Below are 12,113 nucleotides of genomic sequence, written 5' to 3'. Positions count from 1 at the left end.
TACATATCCTCTCTGCTTTTTTATATGTGCACAGTTTCACAGAAAACTCAGTTGAAAAAAGTCAAGCCAAGGAAGTGGCAATGGCCTGGCCAGGCCAGAGGGCCTCACCCATCCTCCCGGGCTTGCTTCCGCTCCCTCCTTGCCTCTGCAGTGTCAGGTACAGCCCGCGTGTGCTGTTGCAGGTGCTGTATTTCTCTGAGTCCCTGGTGCCCACGGCAAGGAAGGCTTTGTGTGACCCGCTGGAGGAGGTCAGAGAGGCGGCAGCCAAGACCTTCGAGCAGCTGCATTCCACCATTGGCCACCAGGCTCTGGAGGACATTCTCCCGTTTTTACTGAAGCAGCTGGTGAGTGGATCTGCCACACACCTACCAGTTTGGCTTTTACTATCTTTGTAGAAGCAAAATGCAGGGGGCTTATTCTGCCAAGGCAGCCGCAGTGTGGGCCCCCAGAGGGAGTGAGCGCAGCAGGATCAGATTTGGCTGTGCTTCTCCGCTGACAGTCAGTAAGTGTGGGTGCAGTGGGAGGGAGGGAGGGAAGTGGAGAAGGAAATTGGCAGTGGCTGGTCCAGACAGCAGAGGTGGGGATAGGAGCCAACTTCTCGGTGTTGCCCCCAATGCCCCTTTGCAGGATGATGAGGAGGTGTCAGAATTTGCCTTGGATGGTCTGAAGCAAGTTATGGCCATCAAGAGTCGTGTGGTGCTGCCCTACCTCGTGCCCAAGGTAAATCCCAACACATGGCAACCCCCTGTGGCTCAAGCTACAGCCCCATCCTTGTTCCTGGGCCTGCCAGGAAGACCAGTTCTGAACTCAGATGTTGGGGGAGGCTGGTGGTGGGTATGGGATGCCCTGGAGCAGACACTCAGCCCTGAACAGCGGGAAGGGATCTCCCAGAGCCTAGTGCAGCAGCCAGCACGGGGCAGCATTCATTAAGTTGATATTATTCATCATTCTACAGCTGACGACTCCCCCTGTCAATACCCGGGTGCTGGCTTTCCTTTCATCTGTGGCAGGCGACGCACTGACCCGTCATCTTGGAGTGATCCTCCCAGCAGTCATGTTGGCCCTGAAGGAGAAGCTTGGGACTCCGGACGAGCAGCTGGTGAGTGTGGTGATCAGTCTCGCCAGCTTTCTAACGGCTGTCCTATCCTTCCCTGGCAGAGCCATGCTCAGCCCAGGTGTCCCCTGTGGTTTTAGGAGATGGCCAACTGTCAGGCCGTGATCCTCTCAGTAGAGGATGACACTGGGCACCGGATCATCATCGAGGATCTGTTGGAAGCCACCCGCAGCCCTGAGGTGGGCATGAGGCAGGCTGCTGCCATCATCCTCAACATCTACTGTTCCCGATCGAAGGCGGACTACACCAGCCACCTGCGGAGCCTGGTCTCGGGCCTCATCCGCCTCTTCAACGACTCCAGCCCTGTGGTTCTAGAGGAGAGCTGGGATGCCCTGAATGCCATCACCAAGGTCAGGGGACTGCTGACCCCACAACCAGCTTTTGATTGTAGGCAATTCCAGACGCTTATAAGACTAGACTCTAAAAATAACCCCCCGTGTACCCATCACGCAGCTTCAACGTTTATCAATCCATGACCAATCTTGTTTACACTCCCACCCACACCCTTTCCCCTGCTATATTATTTTGAAGCAGTTTTGAGAGGGCTGTACTTAGAACTCTGACATCCTCTCTGCTTTTTCCTGGCTTCCCACAGAAGCTGGATGCTGGCAATCAACTGGCACTCATTGAAGAACTGCACAAAGAAATCCGGCTCATAGGGAATGAGAGCAAAGGCGAGCATGTGCCAGGGTTCTGCCTCCCAAAGAAGGTAAGCCGGGGGCTCGTGGTGCAGGCTGCTGTGGGTATGTGGCCTTCCTCCATCTTCACCCCCAGTCCCAGGTCTGGTGGGGCAAGGGGAGCAGCCACGTGTTAATCTGACTTAGCACCCTAGGTGCTATTCCGCACTTTCCCAGACAGCGTGTTTCTTTTCTCTGGTGGCCAGAGGAGGGCAGGGTTCGTGCTGCTTTCATTGTAAGCTGTGGAGGGCACCTCAGCCAGAGCAAGTGAGTCACAGAGGTGACAGCAGCGCATGGACCTCTGTGTGATAGGCCTGTTGGGGGCTCTTATCTTCTTGTCACTGTCAAGCCAAAACTATTTCCCAGCCGGCACCGTCTCAGGCTGTGATCCTGGCAGCCGGAATCAGTCTCTCTTGTGGAGCTGAGGAGAGGATGGCTGACAGGAGCGCCTTGCTTCCAGTGGGAGACACCTGAGCCCAGTGCCCTAGAGATTTGACCCTCGGGTGTGGTTCTCTTGTCAGGGAGTAACCTCCATCCTTCCAGTGTTGCGGGAGGGAGTCCTAACTGGCAGCCCAGAACAGAAAGAGGAAGCAGCCAAAGCTTTAGGCTTGGTGATCCGCCTCACCTCAGCTGACGCCCTGAGGCCCTCCGTGGTCAGCATCACTGGCCCTCTGATTCGCATCCTGGGGGACCGATTCAGCTGGAACGTGAAGGCGGCTCTGCTCGAGACACTCAGCCTCTTGCTGGCCAAGGTGAGCGACTAACGAGTTCATTCTCTTGGTCCGTTCGGATCTTAGAGGACGTATCTGTCTGCAGGAGACTGGCACACGGTGTTGTGTGGCAGCAGAGTGACAGCTTATTATGGAGAAACAGCATAGCACAGGGATTAAGACCTTGGACTCTAGACTCACACTACACGATGGTCAATTCCAGGTCCACCACTTTGTAGCCATGTGGCCGGATGACTTGGGAAAGTCATATAACCTCTGAGCCTGTTTCCTCACTTATAATTTGAGAGCACTAATTCTCCCTGCCTCACGAAGGCCGTGAAACGTGGGGCTTAGATGAAGTAACACCAGGCACAGTGCCTGACACATTCTAAGCACTCGATACACGCTAATTGCTATTATTTTGAAGAACTACTGGTTCAGAGGAAAAAATCTAGGGCCACATAAATACAGTTAAAACATTGTTTAAATATGCTTTCGTTCTGTATTGCCACCTCATAAAGGGAGATGCAAAGAATCTGATGAGAGACTGAAAAGGAAGTCTGAGAGCAGGTGGAATAACTTCAGTTTTTGCCAAAAGTGTAAGAAGCAAAGATCCAACATATTAACCATTTGTAATGTTTTATGGGGCAATAATTAAGCCTTTTAGATTTTAAAAAGTATCAACAAAGCCAAGATTTGTTGTTGTAATAAAAAATTGAATTCTTACTTGAGATTTGGAAACAAAAGCAAGCTGAAAATGTGTAGCTTTTTTTTCCTTTGGGGAGAAGGGTGTGGAGAGCAACTTCCCAGCTGAAAAATGGGGATTGTGAGCATCAGCTTCATTCTGTAGAAAATTGATTCTTTTTTTTTTTTTTAATTATCATCTTCACCTTGTGTTTTTTTGTGTGGTATTTTTGTAATTCTACATACAAATGGAGCTCTTCTCTCACAGCATTTGTCCCTTAGGCCATGAGTCAGATGTCATCCCTGGGCAGATGGTTCCCACCTCAGATTTGCTGGCTTTAGTCTGTGATGTGTCTTCCAGCAGCCTGCAAACCCCAACCCCAGTATTTCCAGACCTCCAACCAGCTACTTTGATTTTCCCATTTAGCAATAAGTAAACCTTTGTCTCGGACCCATCTGTATTTTATCACAAGTGTGCCTGTTTTTCTATATATGGTCAGGGATTAAACTGGATTTTTAATGGGAGGTGTGCACATGTGTACAGGGATGACTTTCTGAGGTCATTTGTTTCATAGGATTGTTGAGGGCTGACTGTCAAGTGCTCAACCTGTGTATCGGTTGCTCAGTAGATGATACCTGCCCTTAGTACCCAGTCCATTTCCCTGTTTGGGCACTAGAACAGATCTTCAACCGTGCTGACAGCTGGCTGCCGCCCCACTCTTTAATGTATTCGGAGATGGAGGTTTCAAGTCACTAGTCCACGTGGATAGGTCTCCACTAAGCCATGCGGACGGTGCCTGTGGTGGTGATGGTCGCCCTCGTCATCCTCCTCCTCCTCCTCTCAGTGCAATGAAGGATGCTGAAAACAGAAGAGGAGACTGAGCATAACCTGCCTGTGCTTGGCGCTCCTCGCTTCTGGGATATCTATTCCTAGCCTGTGTGTGAGAGCTGGGTCAGCTCGTGGTGGTTTGTGATTGATTGTTTTTGTGCCTGTAGTACACTGTGGCCTGGGGCTCACCATAGCTGTGCTTTCGGGTGTGGGTTTCTCAAACAGGTTGGGATTGCCCTGAAGCCCTTCCTGCCCCAGCTGCAGACCACTTTTACCAAAGCCCTGCAGGACTCCAATCGGGGGGTGCGCCTGAAGGCCGCTGATGCGCTGGGGAAGCTCATTTCCATCCACATCAAGGTAGATCCCCTCTTCACAGAGCTGCTGAATGGAATCCGTGTCATGGAGGACCCGGGTGTCAGGTGAGGTACCAGTAGGGGCGTGCTGTGGCTGCGAGGAGGCCAGGCAGCTTCTGAAGCAGCCCTGGGCAGGGCCTGTGTGGGCAGGAGCAGTGGTGAGGGAGAGCCAGGTTTTAAGTTGGGTGCATTGGTTCTGTAGGGACACCATGCTGCAGGCCCTGAGGTTTGTGATTCAGGGAGCAGGGGCCAAAGTGGACACAGTCATCCGGAAAAACATCGTCTCGCTCCTGCTGAGCATGCTGGGACATGACGAGGTACAGCTGCAGGTGGTGGTGGGGCTGATGGGCTTGACTGCTGTCCCTCCTCTTGGGTTTGATTGGTGTCTCTGCTTGTGTTAGACGAACTTGGTACAGCTGCCAGCTGGTCAGTCGGCATAATCATTCCTGACATTCATATCTCTCTTTCTGGCTTACCAAGCATTTGCTTGTGAGGGAGACAAGGTGGGTAATATTGATACTGATTATTCTGTTTTATAGGTACAGAAAGTAGGTTTTTTAAAGTCCATATCTCTCACTAATCTCTAAATTTAAACAAGTCACTTTCCCTCTCTGCCCTCATTTCCCCATTTGTAAAATGCAGAGCTTCAGTTATTGGTTCAGGAACATTTGTTGAGCCGAAGGGCCTAGCCCGGAGATGAGTAAAGCATGGTCACAGCTCTCAAGAAACTTGGTGTCTGATGACTGTCTGGGTGGGAGGTCTTAGCACTGTTGAAGAGGGCGAGACTTGCCTGGGGCCACACGCTAGCAGGTGGTAGAGTCAGAACCAGGATCGGAGCCCTGCGACTCCTGGTCCTGTCCAGGTGCCAGCAGTGTGGCCCTTCCTCACACAGTCTGGCAACATTTGTTAAGTACCCGTCGGCTGCCCAGCACTGTGACGGGTCTAGTAGGGGATGAGTCTGTGGATAAGAATTTTCTTTCCCCTTTGACAGACAGCCCTCTGTTGTGGGGCCTAATCTCTGGAGAGCGGCCTTTCAATTCACATGGTTTTACACTTCATTGTGTGTCCACACAGGGGCCAGCCATTATTGCTGCTGCACTTACCACGGCTCGGCAGGTCTGGTCTAATCCCCAGCTGCCCGCTCTCTGACTAAAGCCCCGGTCTTCTCTGGGGGTACAGATGGGAGACTCTACCTTCTTTTGGTCCCAGTCTGTCAGGGTTTTTACGGGGCTGTGCACAGTACAAGCAAAAGTTAGTATTTAAACCAATTTGCATTTCACCACAACGGAGCTTGAAATAGATCCTGCTGGAGAGAGTGCGTGTCAGAGAGAGCCAGCTTTAGCCTTGCTTGGCTCCTGGGCTTCTGCTTGGAGCTGAGGCCCAAACTGCTGGCAGACCATCGTCACCCAACTCAGAACTTCCCCTGGATCAAAGGTGGCAGTCCAGGGTGCCAACCTGGCATCAGCCTCTCCCACAGGTCACTAAGTCCCTGGTTGGTGGTTTGTTTTGGGGGAGGCACATCAAGTTGGTACTTATTAATAATACAGCACATAACTTAAAACCCACTCGCTCAGGATCCCGTGATTAGCTGGCAAGGGAGGGGCAGTAAGGAGCCATTTGTGTGTCTGGCTTTGATTCTCACAGAAAAAGCGTGGTTGTCACCTGTCTTCTTGGGGTTGATTAGTGGCTTCTTTTGACTTCCTCAGACAAACCCGAATAATGGAGGTGGCAGTGGGCACCGACACAGTAGAGAGATAGCAGGGAGTCACTCTGGACACAAGATGACACACAAAAAAAGGAGCTCAGAGAGGTTCTCTAGCTGCCTCTGGTGACCATGGGCAGGGGTGTCCCCTCTGTGCGCCCCTCCCTACCTCACGGGGCTGTTGATAGTAACTGAGATAATAAATGTAAAGCATTCAGACGTCCTAAAAAGAAAAGTGCTGTGTAAATACGGTTATTATTGCTATTATGATGATTACCATATGCACGCACACTGGAGTTTTCTATAATTAAGTGCCAGATGTGTAATTTTTAACTCCTTGCCAAGCAGCAGTTGCAGTGAATGGCAGTCCCATTCTGGCAGCGGGAGCGCCAGTGCCTGGAGTAAGGGCTGTGTTTAGAGTCCCTGAGTTGCTTTGTTCCTCCTTCCCTTCTGCCCTCCGTCCGGGGCACAGTGGGTTCCCTTGGTTACCGTGGAGCCGGTGTGGGGCTCACACCACCTTTCGTTCCCTTCTCTGCCCTGTCAGGACAACACTCGTGTCTCCTCGGCTGGATGCCTGGGGGAACTGTGTGCCTTTCTGACGGAAGAGGAGCTTAGCGCTGTTCTTCAGCAGTGCTTGCTGGGTAGGTCTCTTGTCCACTGGGGCCGTCCCCTTCAGAGCCCCCCAGCCCTGGGGGAGAGTTGTGGGCGCCTGTCTCCCCTGCCTCTCAGAAGGTCTTTTGGCAGCTGGACCACCGCTCCTTGGGAATTCAGCTGTTAAAACAAAATGGAATTTCCAGTGGTCCTGTAGCCCTGAGCTCTGCTCAAAGAACACAGCTGTGAGAGACCCCTCCTTAACATGCCACGTTGGGCAGGGAGGGCTGCGCACAGTGTGGACTGGGGTTTCCACAGGCCCCGAGTCGGCACGCTAGTCTCAGAAGTGGGGTAGGCCTGTGGGCTTCATGGGCGTTGGGGGCATGCTGTAAAGTGCAGGTTGACCCCAGTTGTGTCCTTCCACCCAGCGGACGTGTCTGGCATTGACTGGATGGTTCGGCACGGGCGGAGCCTGGCACTCTCTGTGGCTGTGAATGTGGCTCCCAGCAGACTCTGTGCAGGGAAATACAGCGGTGAAGTTCAGGACATGATCCTCAGCAATGCCATGGCAGACAGGGTAAGGCTTCAAGGCAGCCAGACCAGTCCTCCCCCTCCCCTAGTCAAAATTCCATGGCCATAGCTTTGCTGACATAGCCTGGGGAACCCCAGGCTGGGTGGTAGGAGGCCTGTTTTCAAATTTTGCCTTTGCTGGGCCGGCCCCGTGGCATAGTGGTTAAGTTCACACACTCTGCTTCGGTGGTCTGGGGTTTGCAGGTTCAGATCCCCGGTGTGGACCTACACACTGCTTATCAAGCCATGCTGTGGCAGGTGTCCCACATATAAAATAGAAGAAGATGGGCACAAATGTTACCTCAGGGCCAATCTTCCTCAGCAAAAAAAGGAGGATTGGCAACAGATGTTAGCTCAAGGCTAACCTTCCTCAACAACAACAACAAAAAATTTTACCTTTGCCGGTAACTTGCTGTGCCCTTGGACCAGCACTCAATCTCGCTGGGCCCCAGTTTAATCATCTAAACAGTGAGGAGTTTGTTTGGAGCATCTAGAGGTCCCTTCTAGGTCAGAAAGTCTCTGGTCCCTGTTCCCGGGAACCAGTGACACTGGTTTTATTCGTCTGCCTCACAGCCAGGGTGGCATGTCTACATGAGAGCTATTGAGGAGTCTTAGCTGGGGTGTAATAAGGGTAGAGGGGCTGATGATAAAAACCAGGGTCCTGGAGATTCCGGGGAATGGGATTGTGCCTGGCCCTGTTGCTCCGAGGAAGGAGCAGGATGCCGTCCTGTCTAGCCCTCTCCTCTCTCCACAGATCCCCATTGCGGTGAGCGGGGTCCGGGGCATGGGCTTCCTGATGAAGTATCACATCGAGACAGGAGGAGGACAGTTGCCAGCCAAACTCTCCAGCCTGTTCATTAAGGTGAGCAGGGCAGCCTGACTTGTGAGAAGGACCCAGGCCCAGAGAACACTGGAAGTGTGTCCTCAGACCAGCTGTGTTCTAGGAGTTCTCCATGGATAGCCTGCGGGAGATCTCCGAACCCTTAGGGATAGAATGCAGAATGGTTCTGTGTGCGTTTTTCCCTGGAAGAATGCCCAACTTTTTGTCAGATTCTCAAATAGACCTGTGATCCCAAATCAAGTGAAGAACCACTATTTTAGGCGTTCTTTCTAGGCACCCCGATTTTGTAAAATTGGGAACAAACCTGGGTTCAAATCTTAATAAATCTTCTCTTCCCTGTCTCCCTTTAGCTGGCATGGCACTTATTAGTGTGGCTCGTGTGGTGGCTGCAAGGCCTCAATTAGGAAAGCCGGGGAGTGCTCGCTTCGGCAGCACCTATGCTAAAATTGGAACAATACAGGAAGATTCTTGGCCCCTGCGCAAGGATGACATGCAAATTCGTGAAGCATTCCATATTTTTATGCAGAAATAGAAGTATGATGTACACCTGAAATTTACACAATGTTATAAACCAATGTTACCACAATAAACCAAAAAATAAAAAAAGAAAGGAAAGCCAGGGAGCCAGACAGTGGAGCCCCCACTGCCTGTGTAGTAAAGCGTGCTTCCCAAACATTAATGTGGACACAAATCAGAACCAGAATCTGCATTTTAAGAGATGCGGCCACGCTTGAGACTCTGCCTTTGTAACCAGCTCCCAGGCCTGTCAGTGCTGCAGGTCCATGGACATGGCTTTGAGTAGTGAGGTTCCAAAAGGTGATGGCCCCCTCCCTGCAGACACCAGAGCCCTGCTGAGAGTTTACAGGGCCCTGATTAGACTGAGCCTGTGAGGGCATCACCCTGCGTGCAGCTCTTCATCAGCATTTGTTTACTGGGGACTCTCTGGGCGCTGGCTGGGCTAGACCCTGAAGGTGTAGAGATGACCAGGGCAGACAAGATCTCTGGAGTTGGAGACACACAAGAAGCCCGTGGGGAGGGCCCTAATTTAGATGGTGTTGTCAGGGAAGACCTCTGAAGGTTGACATGTGAGCTGAGACCTAAAGGATGAGAAGGAACCAACCAAGTGAGGATCCGGGGCAAGCACGTCCTGGGCAGTGGGACCAGCCAGTGCAGAGGCCCGAGGCAGGAAGGAACATGGTGTGTTGGGGGAAGTGAAAGCGCCACGTGGGCCAAGAGTACTGAGCAGAGGGGAGAGTGGCACGAGATGAGGTAGAGAGGGAGACGGGGCCGAATCACGCCTGTCACCCTCCCACAGGAGGGAAGGCATTGGAAGGGAGCACTGGGGTCAGTTTCCGTGATGAAGAGAGTGTCAGGGCAGGAGTTTGGGCTTCTTTGAGAAACAGACTGGATGTGCCTGACTAAAAGCCTGTGTTCCTCTTCATAGTGTCTGCAGAACCCATCCAGTGACATCAGGCTGGTGGCTGAGAAGATGATCTGGTGGGCAAACAAGGACCCATTGCCTCCCCTGGACCCCCAGGCCATCAAACCCATCCTGAAGGCTCTTCTTGATAACACCAAGGATAAAAACACAGTCGTAAGGGCCTACAGCGACCAGGCGATTGTCAGCCTCCTGAAGATGAGGCAGGGAGAAGAGATGTTTCAGGTGGGAGCCTGGACTGGAGCGCCTCCGCGGGGCATGCTGGGGCATTCGTCTTGCAGGCCTCTTCTGCATGACAGTATTGAAGCATCATACTCTTCCCTGCCACCCCGCGTGTGTGAGTGTTGAGGGGCAGATTGTGATCCGGTGCCTGAAAACACATTCCTCTGTTCTTGTGGTGTTCAGACTTCTTTCAGCAACAGAGCCCTTTCTTCAGATAAAATCTCCTGTGGCAACCAGACCTAGAAAACAGATCCCAGTAGGGCTGCTGATGGAAGCCCAGAGCCCTGTTCACTCAGTCCCCTACCTCCTCGCCACCTTGAAAGCACTGAAAACTCGAACCACTGCTGCCTCCCCACATGAAAAGCATGATGAGTGTTTTCTTGGCTTTCCCTGGATCCTCTGATTCCCTTATTTTTCCAGATTTCACCTCAGTGGTTCTAGTTCTGAGGTTAGCATTCATTTTTGTCTTTGATTGGAGAAACTTGAAGCCACATCTTCTGACTCTGTCTCCTCATTTCCGTCTTCCCCACAGTCCCTCTCCAAAATCCTGGATGTGGCCAGTTTGGAGGTGCTGAATGAGTGCAACCGGAGGTCCCTGAAGAAGCTGGCCAGCCAGGCCGACTCCACAGAGCAGGTGGACGACACCATTCTGACATGATGGGCCTGGCCCCGCCCACCAGGCTCCGCAGCAGCATTTCGGCTCCACCTCTTTGTTCAATGTTTTCATTTTTGAAAATACGTTTGTTCCGATGGGGAGCTTAGGAGATGACGTTCCCAGAAAGCATTTTAATATATCAACAGACCACAGCCAAAGCCTTAAATCAAACCCACACACAACTGAAAATTGCCTTTTCCATCTCTCACCCTTTTCTTTGGAGAAGACAAGAAAAAGCACATGCATGAGCCTCACTGAATGGCGGCCAAGAGCTGATCATGCAGCTTAGCATGGCCAGGTCTGGAACAGTCGGGTCAGTCCTTTGGTTGCTCTTCTCCTGTGCTTGAGCTCTGGTTCCAGAGCCAGTGCTACCAACCTTTTGCCTAGATCCCGAGTTGGGCACAGAACTGAGGCGCTCTGCCTGGTGTGGTGTGTCTTGGCGTGGCTTTTCAATGTTGTGCAGCCTGACTGGATCTGACCCCTGTCAGGTGGCGATGATACTCACACAGCCCTGGTGGGTCCCAAGTCGGGGGAGGGGTATAGGCTTAAATGCAGGCTGTTTGAAGGAGGAATGTTTAATAAAGGCTTTGATTTAATCTTGTTATAAGCAGATTTTTTAAAATCTCCAAACATCCGTTAAACATGAAGCTTCCTGCTTCAGGAATAAGGCAAGGCTTGCGACTGTTTTCGTAAGTATTGGCAGCACTCTGATTTCTGGGCGACTCTCTCCTGCTCTCAAGAGTCTTGTCGATGTCTGTAGACTTCTGTGTCCTGACGTCGGGTCTCGAGAGATATGCAGCCAGGCCTGCGATCTTAGCCGATGTAGAGAATGCCAGGGTCCAAGTAGCCACTTCTCTGCTCTTTCCTGACTCAGAAAGGCAGAGAGCTGCTGGTAGTCAAGTTTTAAAGAGAAATCCATCCCCTCGGTGGAGTCAGAAAGAACCACATTCCTGTAGTCAGAGGACTTGCCAGAGGAAACCAAAGTTGCAGTTCAGCATCTGCCTCCTTTGTGAATGACTTCCTTCCTCATGGTTCTTAGAAGGCTCGTGATCCACTCGTCCTGTCTCACGGAGCACGTCCCTTGGCCCAGTGACGCAGGTTTTCTGGGCTGTTTCCCTGGTCACAATGTGGAACAAACCTCTATCAAAATTACTGGTCAGAGCTGTAAAAGGAAGGAAAACTAAATATGGTGGTAGCGAAATCACTTTGTAAAAGGTCTAAAATGCTATACCAAAAAAAGCAAGACTTTGCTTATTAATAATCCAGCAGAGGTAGAGAGTAGCCTTGTGACTCAGCATCTTTGATGAATAAGACAAGGGGACCTCTACAATACTTCTGATGAAATCTTTGCTTTCTGTGCCTGAGCCTTACATGTCACAGGACTTCCTATTTTCTTGCAGCAGACATGGTCTCAGCTGGCTAAATGTAATTGTAGAATTGCAGGGCTGGAAGGGACCTTGAGAGGTCAGCTGAGTCGGTCCCCATAGCCAGAGCAGCCAATGGTTACAGCTTTTGGTAGCCATAGTAACTCTTCTCTGCTTCTGGGACTCAGATGGTGATCAGTGTCCTCCCAGCTGCCTGGGGCTAATGTCCAGCAAGCTGTCTGCGTACATGGTTACCTCTGCCAATTAGCCATGGAGGGGCAGGTGAAGTTTCTGTGTGAGCGGCTGTGGGCTGGGAAATCTCTGTTAACCCCTGAGGTGGTCTTCAGTGTTTCCTCCAGGATC

General features: G+C 51.6%; 1 protein-coding gene and 1 non-coding gene across 2 annotated transcripts in view; both read left to right on the top strand.

The window, feature by feature from the left end:
* GCN1 (GCN1 activator of EIF2AK4) overlaps positions 1-10,987 on the top strand; it is a 57,329-nt gene extending 46,342 nt beyond the window's left edge. The window contains exons 46-58 of the mRNA XM_058531549.1: positions 183-344; positions 628-720; positions 956-1,099; positions 1,195-1,464; positions 1,710-1,823; positions 2,313-2,543; positions 4,240-4,433; positions 4,570-4,684; positions 6,614-6,710; positions 7,089-7,237; positions 7,985-8,092; positions 9,516-9,734; positions 10,264-10,987. Coding sequence (XP_058387532.1) covers positions 183-344; positions 628-720; positions 956-1,099; positions 1,195-1,464; positions 1,710-1,823; positions 2,313-2,543; positions 4,240-4,433; positions 4,570-4,684; positions 6,614-6,710; positions 7,089-7,237; positions 7,985-8,092; positions 9,516-9,734; positions 10,264-10,389 — 2,022 coding nt within the window. The 3' untranslated portion in view covers positions 10,390-10,987. The remainder of the gene's footprint in view (positions 1-182; positions 345-627; positions 721-955; positions 1,100-1,194; positions 1,465-1,709; positions 1,824-2,312; positions 2,544-4,239; positions 4,434-4,569; positions 4,685-6,613; positions 6,711-7,088; positions 7,238-7,984; positions 8,093-9,515; positions 9,735-10,263) is intronic.
* Positions 8,488-8,591, top strand: LOC131398684 (U6 spliceosomal RNA). The gene has a single exon (XR_009216963.1). It is a non-coding gene; the product is annotated as a U6 spliceosomal RNA (small nuclear RNA).
* Positions 10,988-12,113: the final 1,126 nt, after the last annotated feature.

The sequence above is a fragment of the Diceros bicornis genome, chromosome 35 (assembly GCF_020826845.1).
Source record: "Diceros bicornis minor isolate mBicDic1 chromosome 35, mDicBic1.mat.cur, whole genome shotgun sequence".
NCBI classification, from domain to species: domain Eukaryota; kingdom Metazoa; phylum Chordata; class Mammalia; order Perissodactyla; family Rhinocerotidae; genus Diceros; species Diceros bicornis.
The sequence above is the reverse complement of the archived record's forward strand: the minus strand, read 5'-3'. Positions and strand labels throughout refer to the sequence as shown.